The sequence below is a fragment of the Neodiprion virginianus genome, chromosome 2, assembly GCF_021901495.1.
Source record: "Neodiprion virginianus isolate iyNeoVirg1 chromosome 2, iyNeoVirg1.1, whole genome shotgun sequence".
Taxonomy (NCBI): domain Eukaryota; kingdom Metazoa; phylum Arthropoda; class Insecta; order Hymenoptera; family Diprionidae; genus Neodiprion; species Neodiprion virginianus.
The window spans coordinates 12480274-12500840 of record NC_060878.1 but is presented as its reverse complement, the minus strand read 5'-3'; the positions used below and the strand labels follow the sequence as shown (position 1 = coordinate 12500840).

Below are 20567 nucleotides of genomic sequence, written 5' to 3'. Positions count from 1 at the left end.
CTCAAAGGCATACCAAAAACGTATATTACGTTTGCCATAATTTCTGGTTTTACCGTCTCCTGTTTTTCTTCTATCTTGAACAATCGACAGGGTAATACCATGAACAGACAATTTCCATCAAACATCATCTTCGTAATAATTCCGTTCTTTTTTGGTCAGAGCTAATAATAAGAGCTATGTACTGCCTTTCTGTCACTTGAACACCAACTACATGCACATGATTCGTATATTTTCTGAGACAACTTCGCATTACGCTATTGTTAGATTGATTGTTAAAAGTGTTCGATTTATTCTTAGATTATATTGTTAGAGTTGAAAACAGTTTTACGATGTAGAGAGATTTTTTTACCACGGAATTGGAAACACACTCAAAATTTGAACGTGGCATCTTCGTGCACGCGGGCCTCTACACAAATTTATGTATCCACACTCTGAGGGAGGGAGATCTCAAGCATAACGCGTACATATATAATCGTAGATATGAGTATGACTAATCGTAAATCCATGGGTATAAATAAACAACGCCGCTTGAGCTCACCAGCGTCTTGCTTATACTATACCTACCTGAAGCATTTAACAGCCGAGAGAACGAGCGTATTGCAGGAAAGCGAGCAAACGAGCGAATAAGATACAAGTATTGAATTAATTGCCGCGATTTAAGAAGTTAAGCGACTGTAATGTGTACTTGGCCTGCATGCCAGACACTGCACTAATTCACCCAAGGCATCTCAGGCGTGTTATGTAGGTATGTACACTTGGGGACAATCAATCTGAGACGTATAATTTTTTCTACTAGAGAGTTACGTTGGCAACACAGAGAAACCTACAGCGCCATAGTCGGCCAAGCGCGGAACAAACTCAATCTCAGTAAACATAACATAACCCATGACCGTCGAATCTAACCTTAGAATACGTGTGAATCTAACAAGTCATTATCCTCGCGGTATTTTAAGGTTAGATTCGACGGTCATGGGTTATGTTATGTTTATTGAGATTGAGTTTGTTTCGCGCTCGGCCGACTATGGCGCTGTAGGTTTCTCTGTGTTGCCAACATAACTGCCTAATGTAAAAAATTAGCCGTCTCAGATTCATTGTCCCCAAGTGTACATATACGCCATAGCCCGCACACAAGTATACCTACATATAAAAATAAAATACTCGTATCTTATAATGGAAAGTCGGGAAAATGAACTCCCTTGCCCGAGGAAATGATATAAGGATCCTGGATTCTGAAAGGTAATAAAGATAAAATGATTACAACTTGCGGATCGTGGATAAAAAGTAAGATGCAATTGGAAAGTAGACTAAGGGATTTCGGACTCATTTGTTATACCATGAGGTTCACGTTTAATCTCACCTAGATTCTGGTTCCTCGATGATTTCTATGCAGACCGATCAATAATCGCTTTGGAGATGATTCAGGGACCTGGATGGACACATTGTGGTTGACAGTGACAACGGCGTACGCGGCCAGTCATCGTTCTTCTCTGTTCCCGAATGGGGGAACGTGTGGTCGAAGTCAGTTCAGAGCACAAGACGCGCAGGTGTTTCAAGAAAATGTTAGGTATACACTATCATACGTCTATGATCGGGCTGCGAAGGGGGCCGAATCCTCCGAAACGCTGTGCCGCGCCGCCGTTTGTATTCTATCTTGAGGGACGACTGTTCGAAAGAGAATAATGCATTCTGAACAAGGGTAGACAACTGACCACTCTCTCTCTGTATAGATGTCCTATCCGCAGGGGGATTAGCTCAGTCTGCAGGTTCTGCTCTTCATATTTTGTCAGGTCAGGGAACGATGGAATCGTATATAAGTGGTTTATTTTTTTTCTTATCTATCGCTACATCGCTCTGTCAAGTCAAACCAATTTCAAAAGATATATAGAATTTCATTTTTTATTACAACAATTTTGTCAGTACTGTTACAGAAATTCTGAATCAGTCGTTAGAATGTCGTAACGACTGTAATTATTTCATCAAAACATATGTTTGGAGGAAAATTTTCGAGCTATGAAGGGGGCATAAAATCGCTGTATATGTATTATGTAGTTGGTTTATGAAGTTAACGAATTTCGAGAAACGAATACTTTTATTTCAGGTTCTTGAGACAATTAACTAATTGTGACTCAATTTTGAGGTTGATTACAACTCTGAAGTTTGATATTTGTCTTTTTTTTTTTTTTAAAGAAAATTGCATTTGCCTTTACGACCCTCAAATTCTATTTTCTTCGAACTTTGGAGCGCTTTGGCTAAACCAAAAATCATCCGAGTAACAAAATTCAGACGACCCTGCAGCTCTATGGATAAAGATTTGAGAAAACTTGCTTGGTCGGTTGGTATAAGATGGTGAAAGAAACAAGTGTTTTATAGATTCTAATATAAAATCAATACCTATACAGATATATAGCAAGAACTTCGGTACAATATCTAATCAGTTAAATGGTGAAAGGAAATTCTATTTCATTGGCCCGTTCGAGGGTAATAAAAAAAACCTACAATCACGCAGGTACTTTAGCCGAGTACTTAATCGGGCTAACTGAAAGTCTGAATGCGCGGTAAAATTCGAGAATTCAGATGCGTTCGACATCGCGAGTCGTTTTGATCCTACTATCTGAACATGGGCTAGCATACGCTGGCTTAAATACCGGGTTTGCGTAGGAAAACAATAACGGGGGTCGTGGCTAGAAGACAGACACAAACGTAAAGCGAGAGGGTGCCGGTCGTATTTGCTCTCGTCGCTATAGTCTGCCGACACCTTGTACAAACAAACACTAGATCTTTCTGGATGCGTGCGTGTACAGTGTATACATATGCAGATAGAGGTATGACGTACTACAATTCCAGGCAGGAGGTGCAGCGCCATCCGCCCGACGTGGGGTTGGCGTTCCTGACTCCGCGCCACACTCGGGCTCATTACGCATGCACCCCGAACGACGGGCAACGCGGTGACTGACTGACTGCCCGAAGCTCCTCCCGGGTTGACAATCCCCGCCTGCCGCAAGTCCGCTCACCCGGGGAGACTCTCTTCTGCAAACCCAACTTCGTATCCCTCGATCCCTTCCTCGATTCCCCCTCCTACCCCCATAGGACAGCTCTTTTGCGTATTGGGTTATGTGATCTGCAAGCCCTGTTTGCATGCCCGTGGCTGTGTTTGCACATGGGTTAGAGCGTGAGCGCCAACCCCGATCGTTGTGTAGTTACTTTACCATAATCTCTCGACTAATATGCTTACTACGATTAGGGAGCGAGGGATGAGAGCGCATGGGGCATTCTAAGGTGAATAGACCAGCTTTTGACCATCGGGTGCCAATCGACAGGGAGTGCTCGTATCAATCCGTTTAAAAGAAACAACCTTTTTTGCTATCACGTCGGACTTTGGAGATATCGAAATTAATGTTTCATCGAAAGTCGGAATATAATTGTAAACATGTCACCTACACACTAATATTCTATAATTGTGCTCTGAAGAGGCGCATTTCTTAACACATTAATGTTTTAACTTCGAAATTGCTGCTCGTACAGCGCCATTTTCATGCAATTTACCCTCCCCTTCCGGTAATCGACCTACAATCCTTTCTGTTCGAAAACCCATAAGCAATAATTGAATTACGTCGGTGCAGATACAACTTTAACGATCCAAAAAGGAAGACAATGAACGATGTTTTCGAAAAGCTTGTGTACCCCTCGAAGGTTTATAGCACGATATTCTTACGATGTTTATCATGTTCCCCCGGTGTCAAAACATTAAGGCGCCATCAAATTATATGACAATTGTGGGAAAAAGAATTTCTCTACCCAAATTTGGCCATATCAGTTGGAAATCCGATAGCGTTAATTCGGGACTACTTGTTACTCGTAGCACAATTCTGGTGATATTCTCACCTCCTGGTTTGCTCAACGGATTGTACCATTTTTGTGATTGAAACATCGAGAAAAACCGACTGATCTAATATTTCACGCTACTCTCATTTCTTGTGAAAATAAAAATCTTGTCAGAAATATTCAATTCCGTAAATAATTAGAAAAATAATCAGAATAGCGAAAAGTTCTAAATAACTTTTTTCAGCTTATTGTTAATCGATTTTATTTAACGCGAGCATGTTTTGCGCGTTTTTTCATGCATGTTTTTCGTACACAAAGTATCTGTTTCTATGACGGTAGAGTGCGTCCGCGAATGCGTATGCACGGAGTACAGTAAAGACCACTTTTACGTCCTAGGAGTTAAAAGTGGTCTTTTCTATATTGCGCGCATGCGCTGTCGCAAACAAATCTGATATTACGCGACCCTGCCCTCAATTTTGTGCTTTTCGACAAAACGCGTAACATATTCTTGTTGTGGAAATAATCGCGTGCAACAAGGAGGCAACGGTTTTATCGCTGCACGTTATTTGCAATATTCGTCATCGGCTCACCTACGATTCATATTGCAAACTTAAAAGACCGAGATTGTCTCCTCGTGACACGATGTGCTATTCTTACTCGTACTCGCGTCAGTGATCAAAAAACAAAAGCCGATGACGATTTCTTGGTCGTAGAATTCTGGCTTCTCTTCATCCAAGTTTCTAAACGTAAAATCGTACAGCGCAAACAAAGGCGTACACGTAGGAACTAAGCACATCTCATGACTGCAGTGTAACCGTGCTCAAGGTACACCATAACTTGTTTAGAAAGAAGGTTTAGAAAGTCCCGAGGGAGAGATTCGGTTCGAGCTTGACATCGAAATCCCGTGACGTATCTAATTGGAGCCACTTTAGCGGCAGGGCGGGCGGATTGGATAAGCCATAAGCCACCCGGACCCGCTGCAGGAGATCACCCCGGGGCTTACACAACTGCCGGGGAGAATCTCGTGCCTACCCACCAACCTAATTTGACTCGGGCGCCCGGCCCGCGTGTATCTGCGAGTGGATCCGGCGTAAATAATGCCGATTATCCCCCCGGCAATTGTTTTATCGACCGAGCACGCCGCTCAAGGGGCGACTGCTGCGAGTCCGCCTCCCTCCCTCGCAGGACATTGCGAGGATACGTGTGTGCGTCCTTGTCTCTGCTCGCTCCCGGGCGGAACCGGGAAAGGAGGAAAAATGAAGTAAATAGAAGGGGCCGGGCTTCCTTTAAGGACGCTGGGGAGGCCTTTTCCACTCCGCGCAAATCTCCTTCTTCACCGTCCGTTGCCCGGTAACAAGGGGTAATTCGATAACGGGAATTAGCGAGAATTGATTGTCGGACCTCGACGGGATTTAAGGATCATTCGCGCGGTTAATAAAACTTTCCGTTTTTCGAGCTCAGCACTTGAGCACAGCCCCGGTGTCACGGTACAGACGAAGCAAGCAAATTGCATTTTATAATTTTACTCTTCCCTGAGCAATGAGATCTCTTAAAACTACGAGAAATTGTCTAGTTTTCAATTGTCGTAGTGTGGTCACAAAGAAGACCTTCGAGAATGGGGATTTCCACGCCAACTCGATAAACGATTGACCGTAATATTTTTTAATTCCATCAAGGATATTTTCCACGTTAGTACGACCCCTGAAAAGCTTCAAGGAATTTTTTCAAATTTTTTAAGCCACTTGTCTTTACGCTGTAATTTTTTAAACCTATCTCAAAAATACCCAAATTGATTTTTATGAAACAAGTAAAAAACAATTGATTTCCGAAATGTAACATTTTCACGCAAGATTCAGAGCGGAACCTCGTTTTTACCTATTTTTTATTTTTTTTTTCTCATTTTCACTATTTTATTGATCGTTTTTTTTTATTTCCATACCTGTTAGAAGTCTATTATAACACGTACGGCATCTTCCACTTGATTACTGATATTTTAAATTGTTTCTCCAGTTCTACAAAAACGTGAGTGCGTTTCAGAGCTGAAGACACAATTTAAAAAACAAGTAATCAAATCGGAGATACGGTATGTATTGTAATAGAAACATGTAAAAAAAAATGAGATCCCACCCTGAATCTTGCGTGAAAATGTTTCATTTCGGAAACCAAGTGGTTTTTTTTTCTTTCTTGTTTCATAAAAATCAATTTGGGTGTTTTTGAGATAGGTTTAAAAAATCATAGGGTAAAAACGAATGAAGTTTAGATTCTTTGAAGTTTACTACGTAAGCGTGATCGTGAATCTTATCATTTCTCAAAGTTGGAAGCGATTCTGTAGCAATGCCATAACATACCTTAATAAACCGAACAATTTATTCAATTATGTTCACACGATACCTTCGGCTGGATTTCTTGCTTGTGACGAACGAAATGGTCCATGTCAACCGAAACTAATTCACTTCTGGGAACACAAGAGCTTAACACAATCCGCAATAAGAATCTGGCGGAATTCTCGTTCCAGTTGAACCTGTGCAAGAACACTGCAGAAAGAGCTTATGTAGGCGCCATCTGTTGGAAAATATACCGAGTCAAGTTCTGCCGATAGGAATACCGTTCGTTTTCAACTGGCTATATTGTAATCTGCAGAACCAACAGATTTGATCGATTTTCACGGTTCCAAATTCAGTTGATCAAATATAAATGTTCTTCCCTTGAAAAAATTGTTGATGATACCGGAACACCGATCTCGGAAGACTTGATAAAGCCGAATTTCTTCCAGTTCCTTTCTTTCCACGGTGTACAAAATCTAATTATAAAGACCTAAAGCCCCGAGGGTGAGTAGTTAACTTTTTGTTGTTAGAGTGCTCGATTTCGGACGAATACCAGACAGCCGATCAGTCCGAGGAGTGTAGGACCATCCGCGGCACAGCGTGATTTTAAAAAAAGCATCATAGTGAACCGAGTTCACGCGGATACCCAGCCGCATCTGTGCTCACAATACATCATCATCTGTGAAATTAATGTTGAAATATGCTCAGCGTCAGTGATAAGGTACCTCGGGACTGAGCCAGGTAGGCCTCGGTGAGATATGTCTAAATACATAAACGTGACGGCTGATGGACGGGTGGCGGACCCTGAGGCCTGTCCGCGGGGGTCCGGAGCCTCGGGCCCGGCGTGATTCGGCCGCGGCACCCTGCTACGCGCCATGCATCAACACCCAAGATCCCATTATAGCTCATCAAAATAACAAACACGCCCTCCTCACTAAACCAACATTCTTTGTTCGCTTCAAATCCCAATATTCATCAAAATTACCTTGACACAGGGCAAATAGGCTGCTCGCTCAGGGGCCTGTCTCGGAATTTCATTCTCGCTATATATCCGCAAATCATAATTTTCACCCACCTGGAGAGTGTTTGATCAACTTGTTGAACATCCGCAATCACGACAGTCGAATAATAAATACCTATTGATAAAATACAAATCTTCTGTATTTCCCATCACTCCAAAAGATATTTCCAAAATACACCAAAAACTTCACGCATATTGAACACATGCTCACAATTTATGCTCAATTGAGTTGATCATTGTAAGCAATAGAAACCAAATTATGAAAATATGCAAACTGGTCGGATGAATTATACGCTGGCTTTGTAATATTTAAATATACCTCATTCTGCGATTCATCCTATTTCATTCTTAATCGACTTAGAGGGTTACCCTACTGTGGAATTTTCAGTTTTTTCACCCTTGTACATACAGTTTCGATAATTAAGAATAATATGTAATAAGGTTTATGTCGATATTTAAAATTTTTTTTGAGTCAAATCATTTAACATGAGGTAATTTTTTCACTCACGATACACTCTTTTGAAAAAAATCGTGCAATCGATGTCTTGAGTTGTAATCGATCAATCGACTTGAAATTTAGTACACATATTCAAAAGAATAGTACTTTTTGGCTCACGGATCATTTCATTGTTTCCATTTTTTGTACAATAATTATACTAATAATAATAAAACGTATCCCTTAGCAAAAAATATAAAAAAAATTGAGGAATGTTTTTTTTGTTATCAAACAGGAAAAAAGAGCTCCGTCAACCGAAAGCTAATACAATGTAGTTAATAAGCATATTTTTTTGCGACAGACTATCGATACTTACAATATCATGTACACAGACCGACAGCGCAGAAAACTATCGAAAGGTTCGAAGATCTTTATCAAATTATATGTCTTTCCAATAAAAATGTTCAAACACACTCCTTAACGTGTACATGAGTTGATATAAAAAAATCATTGATATTGTACCAGGTTTTCCGAAATTAATTTCTAAAAATTAGCGTGTTTCGAAATCGGTCATGCAGTAGGGTAACCATTAATACAACCAAACATGAATTTAACCGCTTGAATAGAGTTCTCCATTCCTTCACCTTTATGCAGTTCTGTTAAAACCATCAGCTCATTATCTGGTACTGCGACACCATATGGCTCCAAGCACGCTCATATGTTGGATCCCAATAGGCATGGAACAGACGAATTCACCGTGAGGTATGAAAATAATGGTACGAATATAAAAAAAATTAAGCGTCTTCGTGTTAGAGAAATTTACACCAATAGTTACGGTAGTAAAACCAGTTTTTTTGGCAGCTGCACGATACAGGTCCGGTGCGCCTGTTTGTAGGCAATTAAAATTATCGTCCTATAACCGTAACACCGGTTGCTTATGTGTAGGCGATTTCTAGTTTGTACCGTAAGCTACACTCTACTTATCGTTATCACGGTATTTATCATCGATTCTTGTTTGTATAATTACTTTCAAAATAACTCACGAAAACAAGTAAATCTAGTGTTATTCGGTCTATGCAAACTGACAAGTTGAACTGTGTCACCCTATTCACCAATCACCATTTGAATTTTAAGTTCTTGAGAAAATAGCACACCACGATACGGGTGTGCAAAGTAGGTGATTTTTGCACGAGCGGAGTTTGTCGTACGAGCACAGCGAGGGCGACAGAAGATCGAGTGTGGGTACACCTACACAGCGTACGAGTATCGTATACTATTTTTCCTATTAAGTTGCGCAAAGTTCGACCCATATAATTATTATAAAAGGTTGTGATGCATAGAGTGGTGGCGCAGGGGCGCATGGAAAGGGGGAGGGGGGGGGGGGGGGGGAGTAAGCCCCCTGACCAAAAAAAAGTAAATTAAAAAAACTAATATAAATTTATTAGATTGAAAAAAATTTCACTTCTACACGTTATATATTTACACGAACTTTGTACACTATTCATTTTTATCAGCGCTCACTTGACGGTGTTCTTTCGAAAGAGCGTATGCGAAGCGAATGATAACTTTCGCGTTCTTTGAAAAAATACAGAACGTAGAACGCACGTTTCGACAGGTCTATCAAAGAAGACAAATACGGCGGGATGTAAACAAACCGACGCTCGAGCCAGCGGCCTTCGCGCAACGAATGTGTGTACTACATTCCCGCACGCTCTTCTCAGCGTATGGGAAAGTGCCACTTTGCGAATGCAAATGAGTGCGCAAAATCGAAGTTTGCGCACGATAATAGGAAAACATTTGTTTTCAATTTGTTTTCAATTTTTTTTTTTTTTTTTTCCAAGTGAGTGCTGTCTTTGCAAACTTTCCAATTTTCCTACACTTTGAAATGTATACATAAGGATATTTATTCAAGTGAAAATTACACAAAGGAGAGTTTTATTTGTAGATTTTCACGAAATTGAGTTTTATACATAATTTAATTGATTTTTGTGCAGTCTATACATATTGCGAATATTGAATGCCAGATCTTAAGGAATGAGAATAGATAAAGGGGTCAAATGAGAATTATCTTTTCTTTTCTCAGTTTTTTTCGACGTCGCTTTCTGGTAATTATGAATGTTTGGAGGAAAAACAATTTTGAGATCATGAACCAAGTGTAGCTCAGATGTCGTGTATTTTGGTATATGACTGTGTTGAAATTTGTATTCTTCCTCACATCTAGACTTTCACGCGTTTATTACGCTCGTTACATCAGTTTGCTCTAAGGCCAGTATATATTAGCAAAATATTTCAAACACAGATACATACACTGTCTAAGACTCGCACACTCGTCATGCGCGCATAGAAGCAATATACAATATTATTATCATATTATAATAATCATAAAATGTATTATTAAATAATGTAAATTACTATTAACGATAATGTATGTGGGTATTATTATTATCATATACCGTTAAAATTTCGACTTGTATGAATGAAAATACTCCTTGAACAATTTGACGCGATTATATTAATTATTTTTATACGTTATCATATGACTATCATAAACTATGAGAAAGGCACTCCGCGTGTAGAAGAACACAATATGTTGTTTGTCATACGTATTTCCAACGTAGTTTAATTGCTAATCTACTAATATTATTAACAGAAGTGATAATAATAGTAACAATAGTAATATTTATTTGTAAGGCATAAAACCAAATTCAAGTTTGGTTCAAGAGAGTTTTAAGTCCTTATATTTTCCACCTCTCCTTGTCACTTATAGTGTGATAATTAAAAGGCACTTTAATCAGTTTTTATGCGAATTGTAAACAGTCAATAAACTACTGATGCTATACTCTCGTATTTCTTTTCACCTTGTTAGCCGGCATTGGGATATTTCGAAATAAAAAAAAGGGGAGGTATAATTTGAGATTCTTCGCATAAATATTCTTTGATTGACTAATCAATCATGAGCTCAAAGTGCACAGCTCCCATTCCAGAAACACGATCATGTTTTATGTTGCGAGCCCACGCCTTGCACTCAACATTTATTAAAATTCCAGCTGTAAATACAAAGAAAAAAAAATTAATGGAATGTTGTTCGTACGTGCCGGGTTATTTTATGAAAATTTGGACCAATTTACCATGGTGTAATTGGTCAAAATCCACCAGCATTTATGCAATTTAAGATAAATACCAAGATCCGCCTACATTTCAGCAACTGAAAGTACAGTTTACCGGTAGATATTTCTCACAGCGGTCCAGATTGACAGACTCCTTATTTCGTCCAATCGTGACCAATGAAGCAATTTCGAACGGTAAAATTTACTCCAAATTGTACGAACGCAGACTAATTTATCCTATTATAAACATTTCCACGAAACGACCCGATGTAAAATTGCTAAATTTATACTCACTTCGAGGTCTTTCGAAGTGGATGGCAACCAGAGGGCTGAGGTATCCTTCGGAATTCTCAAAAGGATAAAAGTAACCCGGAAATCCACGTCTCGGTAGAACTTTAACCGGGCCAATATTCTCCATGTCGGCGGGATTTTCACCTTCGCAGCTTACCCAAATTGTATTCAATTCGAGTGCATTTTTCTTTTCCAAGTCAACTATATGTTCTTTTAGGTCACGTGGCATTTTCTCAGGCAGTGATTTAGTGTCGTTGTAATAATCCGGCCTCCATCCGTAAATCTGGAACGGATATCGAATTCTGTGAAATTATGAACAAGTTTCAGCAGCTGGCTTTTAATTTTTCGATCACAAAGTCGCCAATATTGACCTTGTTCAGCTTCAAGAAAACACACGGAGCCGATTTGTGGTAGTTGTAATTGTTCTCCTTCGTGCAGGGGTCCCAATTTTTTATATCAACGTCGCATACTTGCCCCGGTGACGGAAGTTGATCAAAATCGCAGTTGTGGATATTGGCACCTCTACCGGGAGTCAAACCAGGCTTCCTGTAAACTGAGGTAAGCATCCGTTACACTAATTCGTCTTTAAGGACGTGCCTATAGTCAGTTCTTACGGACTGCATTAAATGTCTTTCATTTTGGTCATCATCAGAGACTATGCATCGCAATGCGAAACAGGGTATGCGAGCTGTATTCTACATATATGCAATTCTGAACAGGAACACACTAAATACAAAAATAAAGAATTACCATGAAAAATAAGAAATCACGATCACGGTCTGTACTTTTCATGCCGTATTTTTATTTTTACTTAAAGTCGAAATATATCGGTATGTTCTTGTTCGGAAATGTACAAAGAATTCGGCTATTATGTCCTTTTTTTGCATTGTGACGTATAGCCTCTAATATTAACAAAAATAGCACTTTTTAACTCTCACATTATCACTTCAAACTTTCGGAAAATACAGAATTTATGTTCTCAGTCCTGTCGTCACTGAGAATAAATCGGTAATTCTATGAAATATACTAGACATATAATTTTCAATTGTATAGGTATACAGTACCTCACATCAAAATGAGGAGAATTCAGGTGCGAGTACGTGAGTATGCCCATTAATTTTCTAAACTTTTTCTCATTAATACACAAGCGTGATGATAAATCCTATCATGATCCAGAATTTGAAAAAATTTCATTGCATAGGAGACGAAAAAAGTATATAATACGATCATATGATCTTGAAGGTAAAACAGGAGGATCCAATACATCTCTTTAAACTCGACTATCCATTTTTTCATTTCATGTAAGAACCTTGAACAAATAACATTTGCGACATACTCGTCATAAAATATGACGTATCGTAAATTATCTAGAATATAAAAAAACAGGTGGAGATGGCAGCAGATTAAATGAAAACCAGTATTTCAAACTGGTTAGATCAAACAACGTAATTCAGTCGTTCTTCTAATGTTTCAACCAACAAAACCAGAAAACAAACAAGTCTGCGTTGTTGGAAGAAACGTAACACATGATAAGTAAAACGAAACCCTCTTTGAAGATATAAGACAAAAATACAAGTGAGTAATTTTGTTGACCTCGATGAGCCAGCCTAAGAACTTTCCGCTCGGATCCGTTCAAACTCATAAAACATTAACAAATTTAATATTCCATTATTTTGCTTGATTTTGTCATTTGAATATGAGACGCGTCTGTCTAGACCTTAAAACGTTGTAATCTAGTGACAACTCAACTTTCTAGTTTTGCGGTGAGTCTAACAATTTCCCTTATTCACTTTCTTCTGATTGTGAGAAAAGGAAGAGCGAGGAGTTGACAGGAAGAAAAAACGTTACGCCTGTTGGGATAATGAATAATGAATAAACACTAAAGCAGATGATTTCGATGTCTTACCTTCCAAAAATTGTTCCAACGAGTCCACCCAGTGAGCATAATTGCTGCGATCCGTTCCCTTGTACCATATCAACGTACTTTCAACGTTCTCACTTGGTGGCATTGGTCTGAAGCCTAGGCCTGAAATATAGGAAAAATGTAGTGTTTCACCGACACATATATATTAGTTATAAGGATGATTGATAATCAGAGGAAGGAAAAAAAAAAAAACTGTTTTGATTTTTCCTTTTTTTCCTTAAGGAAAAATTATTGTACTACTGACACCAAAAAGATCACAAGTTCAGCTTTTATTTTGAAAACGAAAATAGGTATCTACCGGGTCTGAACATGGAAACAAGTCATCTCAGCGCCTACACATAGGCAACCCGAGTTACAATTTGCCATCTCAAGATCGAAAATGTAACGCCCGGTTGCCTATCTGCAGGCGCTGAGGTACCTCGTTTCCACTTTCCGCCCGATGTAGGTATGTGAATTTTTACTGATCCCTTCACCTTAGGGATTCAATCGTGGTATTAATTATGTTATGATTAAATTATGATACCTAAACTTTCGCAATATTTATTCAGATGTAATCTCACGCTGGTGAATTTACATTATTATGATAACGAATGAATCGTTTGTACATTATTTAATTAATGTGATAAAGGATGATTATCAAAGCGGCGTTTTACAGTCTATAATTGCTGCGACGAGCAACAAGCTTTGGTAAATTACATCTGTGTGTGCAATTGACCATGAAATCTTGTCGCCAACGTTACGAACGAGACTTTTACACATTTCGATAGTCAAACTTCATTCAAATTCATTGCGATTATTTAATGTAACAATCTTTCTTTAATTACGTAATTTGCTTCAACATCTAAAATGTGGGCATAAGCCTCCCGAGGGCAGAATATTGGTCGCGCTAACCGTGTCGTATTTAATTTTAAAAGTCGTTTTTAATTCACATTTCACTCTTTAGTGATGCAATGTAGCAAAATAAAAGAGTAATCGTTGGCACAAAGTTATCTGTTCAGTCATGTTCAATTTAGCTAAAAGCGAAGCTTAAGCGATCAGCTTTATTATCCAGCGCAAAGCCATTTTGTGAGAACCATGTTCACAGTTTGGTTGTCATAAGTCTCTACAGCGTGTAAATTTTGGAATAAATATTTCTGTTGATTTAGTTTACATGTTTACATAATGTTTATAGGCACAAGAACCGCTGATAAGATATCGGATTTGTGTGAGATGTTTCAAAATATTTTGAAATGTTTCGAAACGTTGTTACTATAGTTTGAATGGTAATATGCCGGGACCGATGTCAATTTTTGCGTTCATGTTGAAAATATCTGAAAAGCTTTTGATGCTGCATGGCGATACTAGCTTACCTGGATTTGTGCCAATTATGGATCTATCCAACTGCCATGTCGGTATTCTCGGGTCCAAGGTTTGAAAGAAGACCCAAAAGCAGATCGCAACCAGAGCAGCAAGGACACCGTAGAATATCAAATAGAAGAGACCAATCTTTCCTGAAATGAATCAGCCAAATCATCAGTTTTACCGTCAAAAGTTATGCGCTAGAAAAGTTGCATTGACAATTCGAAAAGTTCGTGTAAGGTCCCAAAACCTTTCCCAGATGTTATGGGACCTGACGTAATTTCGCATGAGTACAGAAAACTTCGAAATTTGACGCACATTGCATTCAAAAATATGTCGCAAAATTGAAAATTTCCCAAAGTTTGCAAGACTTTGTAGGACCTCAAGTCACCGCATAAGTTTTCAGGGGGTTGTTCTCCTAATGATAACCACATGAAAGTCTAATTCCTTAGACTTTAAGAACTTTAACGAATTGTTTGAAACTCCTTGGAAGTTCAAGGGATGTCACGGAGTACTTAATAACATTTAATAAGAGTTTGCCAAAATTTCACAGTATTTTATAATATTTGATGCATGACTTCACGGGACTTGACGATATTTCACAAAACTTCGGGATTTACAAAATGTCACTCGAAACTCAAAGGATTTCGCAGGACTTCAAGCACCCGTATTACACAGCCGACTATACGAGACGGATGCAACTAGCAAGGAAGGTATCCAGGGTTGATTTCTCCGATTTGATTTCTTTTGTAATATGTCATAATAGACTAAAACCTAAGCGATACGTATTTTTTTTATCTGCCATTAAACACTTTAAAGGGGTGAAACCACCCTCCGAAATAAAGCATGTCAAGGGTCGCTTTGGCAGTTTCACCCACAGAACATAATATTTTTTAACCAATCCAACTGGAAAAATTTTCTCTAGTACAAAAAAAAAAAGAAAAAAAAACTGCCAAATCACCACTTGACATGTCTCACTTTGGCGGGTGGTTTCACCCCGTTAAAAGTGTTTAATGGCAGATAAAAAAAAATACGTGTCGCTTAGTTTTTAGTCTACTGCAACATATTACAAAAGAAATGAAATCGGTGAGATCGACCTGGGATACCTTCCATGTAAGTGCAAAAATACACTGAATAAATATCGACCAATCGAAAAACTGCAGATTCCAGTTCAGAAGTACGATGCTACCGAATTTCACAACACCCTGTACATCTTCCGTTGAATGGTAATTGTTGAACTTCCCTTCATAGAAACGTGTACATCGAGGTCAATTGGTTGTAAATTGAAGGATTACCGTATTACGCAACTTGGGACCTGTCCACAGACCACGGAATATAACGCATACTTCATACACCGACGTGTAAGAGGCTCGTGTAGAACAATGTAGAAAAGGCAGAGCGACCCACGCAACAGAGGGACTCTAAATTTCTGATCTCACCTACACCGCGAAGCTGAAGAGCGTCACACTCTGAACACTGTTCGCAGTGATGACCATAGATATAATATAAGTGTTATACCTGTAGCTTTGACAATACTAGAACGGAACGAAAGATACCCGGTTGGGTTAATTGTTAAGCCCGAAGCCTCGGCGATGCAAAATCTGGAAAAATCCAGCCGGTTTAAAGAGCTGCGCAAATCCAACTGCGGGGAATTAGAGTTAGATACAGATACAGGCCGAATACCAAGCGGTGTTTTTTCCTTCCTTTTTATTTTACTTTTTTGTAATCGATAACTTTAGTCCAGTTTCTTTCTATCGCTGACAATAAGTGAAGTTTGGAAAGTAATCTGTGATTCTGTCAATTCTAATTATACTATTACAAATCAACTCACACATATAGTGAAATGTTACAATTGGGTACCGTATATCTCCATGAAAAAAAATGGTGACTAATTTGTAGAATACTAGAGGAATTATACACGATAAAAGAAATCTAAATTATTTTGCAACATCTCCATCGATTTATTTTATAAACTTTGAGTGAAACTCGTCATTTTTCTATATTTTTTTGTACAACCGTCGTTTTTAATTTTTCGTTTCGACTTTATATAGATCGAAAGATTGAGACTGCATGTACAGTAGCGAAGTTTTTTTGTTTTTTAGGTATAATGATTGTTTTACTGTCAGAAATAAATTCAAAATCGCGAACAAGAAAAAATACCGATTTATAAAATCAATCAATTGTTATTGTCGATCAATTACGATGTGATCTGTGATCTACGATAGTCATTGTTACTTCCTCTGGCTTATAACGATAGAAAACAGAAGCGGCGGAAGATTTTCAAATTTTCAATTCAACTTTTAAATACGAGTAACTTTCATTGACTAGCGTTAAATTGATCAGAAATTCCATTGCAATAAACGAAAGCAGTTACAAGGAAGATAATTTCCAGTAGATTTGGAATAGCCTGATTTTTCCTCGCACTGTCCTTGTTTCTTTCTTCCTGTGAGTTACGAACTTTTTGTTCGTGCTCGATATACGCTATTCTGCCACCTGGTATACAGGTATACATGTGTAACATGCCTTGATAGTGGGCGCACAACACAATAAAAAAAACACCGCACCCTCTGATTATTTACTGCGGGAAGCGACACGCCTAGCACGCTTTATAGTCTTCCCAACGGTTTCTATTGATGCTCTGATGCATTTATACTTAGCTTATATCGTATCGAAGTTAGTAACGTTATCGTAACGATGCATGCCGAAGAAAAACCGTTATTTCGCAATTTTGGAATTGCTTGGAATTCAATAAATCGTAATAAAACAAAACACACTCGTATTTCGAAATCTTGGTTCCTTCGATATCATTGTAAAATTAAGAAAACAGTGGTTTTTTCCCCAATGTTTCGTTAGGGTAACGTCACTAACTTCAACCTCGTTAGCTTGTACAATTTGTACATTCGTTAGAGGCGCGAGAAATGCAATCTTCGTGGAAAGTGACGTTATATTGAAAATCAGCTTCACCATCCTCCGGATCTCAAGTCACCAAATTTTTTTTACCTTTGTTATTTTTTTAAACTACGCGCAAGTACCTCCGCTAATAATTTCCAAGAGTTTTTCGGGTTCAGTTTCGGAGTTTTCAACAAAAAAAAATGTTTTGAGTTTAAGAATTTTTACTCGATATCTTGCAATTAAAACATCGTGTTGATTTTTATTGAATCTAACTTGAGGTAAAAAAAATTAAAAATTTTCAATCACGCATAGAGAAATGTCAATATTTTGAAAAGTTCAACATTCTTAAATTTCTTAATTTTTTTTTTATTTTGTAGGGTCTACTTGAAAAAGCAAAAAATGTCAAACTCTTAGTTAAGAGATACATTTTGCAGGGAGTAAAAACGTCATGTTTTCTTGCTGAGAATTTCAGCTGATGAATGTTGTATCGTTTTTTTCATATTTTTCATTCAGTACGGTACGGCTTTTCGACTGGTGAGCAGATTCAATTGTATTTCATCAAAATTGGGATTGCTGGAAACTCCGAAACCCAGACAAAGAAAAAAAATCAAATGTGTGAGGTCTGGAAGGTAGTCGAGTTGAGCTAGACCCCCTTCGTATATAATATAATATTCCGAGGTGAAAATATCAGTCTTAACAGTGGGTTAAAAACAAAAATAAATATTGCTACACTTCATGTGGGCGAGGTTAGAGAAATACGAAGCCACAAATCGCGTTCAATTGTTCGTTTTAGACGAATTTAAAAACATCCAAGCATGGAATACGTTGTGCAAGCTGTTGAACATCCATTATGTAATATTAGGTCAATGTAGATAAACATACGGGAGGAAAAGCCACTTTATTAATTAAATGTGAACAGTAGAAAAAAGTCCAGTATATCCAACGCCGAATTGCAGTGCTATGAATATTTTTTTGTATTCGCTCTGAGAATAGCTGCAGGTTGCGCATAATGGTTACGGGAATGAAACGAGTCCTACAGGAAACTGAAGGGCGTTGGATATCGCTTGCAAAGCCTAAGGCAAGCCGGAATACCGTATTTTTTATTCGTCGAGTGAAAAATATATGGTATGTATACATAATTACATATACATACACTTAATCTCATTTGACACCAACATATACTTTGCTCCGAACACGCCGATGTCACGTTTAAATTAGTTAACCCCAATCTATCGTCGTTGGTCAATTTTTTAAGAAAGATTTGAGTCGATTGAATCTTAGCTTAATCTTCGAACACTTTTCACATGGTTCATTTCTCTAAGAACCTTTATGAATTGATAGTTTTCTCGAGATATTACTAAAATTTCTGAATTAAACGGGAAATGTGTTTTTGAATTCTTTTACCTTGTTTCTGAATATTTTGTTCGGAAAAAACTTAATGCATACTATATATGTTTCTACTACAGGAGTGCGTTATAAAAAAAATTAATAATCAATAAATTGTTTTCTAAAGAAGGTGTTATTTTATTCATATTTTTAAATTTTATAACTTTATCGTATTTAAGAAAAGCGTTCGAAATAACTGGAAAAAATTTTTTCACCATGGGCAACGCCTGCACATAGATTTTGCGCTATACATTCTCGAAAACCGTTACATGGAACGTCCTAACAAATTCAGTTTCATAATAAGTTTGAAAAGTTAATGGTGCCGTGAAAACAACGGGACATAACTAAACGCAAGAAATTCTCTGTTTTCAATTATTGAAAGTTATTTAATGGAAAAGCGTGCATCGCTACTCAAGCAACAAATCTTTTTTGATAAATTTGTAAAAATTTTATCATTTCAGTGGCACAATTGATTTTTTAAATTGAATTGGATAACAATTACTATTTGCTTTATGTTATCTGAATAGAAGGAAGAAAAAGAATATACCAGAAATATAGAAGAAATTAAACATGTTTGCCGAAAACTTGGCGTCTGCAGTTCCTATACTAGAAAAATACTTCACCCTACTTTCGAATAAATATCTGCAAGATTCTGATAAATTCAGTATCAACTCTGATCATTTATGATTTTATTTTGATTATTTACATGACATTGGATTCCCATTTTTACATAAAATTTGCAGATATTTTCCGGAGCAAGATATCGGAATCAAAACAGAACTCTGCGTGATATTATGGAACAAGTTACATACAAGACAGACAAAAGTTGCTGTTTTACCGAAATTTTCGTAGAACCCAAAATTTCCACCAAATATCAGTGATAGCATTTTAGATAACGTGCAAAATAATCAGAGTTTATAAAATTTTTTGGAATTCCATCAGATTAAATAAAATCTTTGAGAATTTCGGAAAGGAGAAAACTGTCAGAAGTATAGGTAAAATGTTTCTCCTACGATTACATAAAATGGCACTATTTTATTGCAATTCAGTTACAGTTGGTACGACTGGTAATGCCCTTGCCTGCCGCTCAACCAGTAAAACAGGCAGGTTTGAATGGCTATGGTGTAGAATACGCGACAGTGATATTGGTGAGCAATGCGGTTACACCCATGTCTCAGGTTGCGTTCACAGCAAGTTGAGCCTGAGAAAGTTACCCGCGTAAATAAGAATAGCTTAGAAATATCGTAAGACGCAGAAGCTAAAAGGGTGCCAAAATGGTAAATCACGCTCACTTACCCCAGCTGCTGGCCGTCCTGCCCATAACTGCGCCTGTTGTTCGATTATACAAAAATGTTTTGATCGACTGGCCGGTCGAGAGACTCGGCGGCCTTTCGTAAAGATTCGTCGACTCGGTATTGACATGTTTTGTGTCTTTCATAGTCATTTTTTACTCGATGACTCTTCACCTAGGCGCGGTTTGAGATTATTACTAGTACCGTTCTTACCTACCGATGTATAACAACTTATTTACGAATTCCAAACAATTGATACACTCGCGTCCCGTACGTCGCCCGTCTCTACGACAACTGACGATCACACCAAAAATGAACTCTGACTGGCACGACGGTTACTCGCTAGGCTCACTGGCTACGCCGTTCTAACAGTGCCGTATTCGCCCACCGAAAACGTTACGCTGTGCCGTGTGCGCTGGGCTTGGAATTACAGGGGCGTGACAAGGCTGGGACAACGGGGGTAATGCCCTGGGGCCCCCGAGACAGGGGTAAAAAATGAACTCGTAATGAGTGTTGCCAACACGGACTATGATTATGGAATCTCGTATCATATATTGATATAGCGTACCACGTACTACAGTACATGCACACTTGGGGATAATTAATCTAAGACGCCTAATTTTGTACATTAGACAGTTATGTTGGTAACACAGAGAAACCTACAGCGCCATAGTCGGCCGAGCGCGAAACTAACTCAATCTATATAAACAACATAACCTATGACCGTCGAATCT

At 38.2% G+C, this 20567-nt stretch overlaps 1 protein-coding gene across 1 annotated transcript; it reads right to left on the bottom strand.

The window, feature by feature from the left end:
- Positions 1 to 9521: 9521 nt before the first annotated feature.
- LOC124297492 (sodium/potassium-transporting ATPase subunit beta-2-like) lies at positions 9522 to 20185 on the bottom strand. The gene is made up of 6 exons (XM_046748591.1): positions 19838 to 20185; positions 14275 to 14415; positions 12908 to 13027; positions 11373 to 11554; positions 11005 to 11284; positions 9522 to 10650 (listed from the first exon to the last, which is right to left on the bottom strand). The coding sequence occupies exons 1-6, from the start codon at positions 19983 to 19985 to the stop codon at positions 10547 to 10549; spliced, it is 975 nt and encodes a 324-aa protein (XP_046604547.1). The 5' UTR covers positions 19986 to 20185; the 3' UTR covers positions 9522 to 10546.
- Positions 20186 to 20567: the final 382 nt, after the last annotated feature.

Coding starts and splice junctions, on each gene's coding strand:
- LOC124297492 (XM_046748591.1), bottom strand. CDS start 19,985: ATGACTATGAAAGACACAAAACATGTCAATACCGAGTCGACGAATCTT. Junction 14,416..19,837: donor CAGGACGGCCAGCAGCTGGG/GTAAGTGAGCGT, acceptor GATTCATTTCAG/GAAAGATTGGTCTCTTCTAT. Junction 13,028..14,274: donor CATAATTGGCACAAATCCAG/GTAAGCTAGTAT, acceptor CCTATATTTCAG/GCCTAGGCTTCAGACCAATG.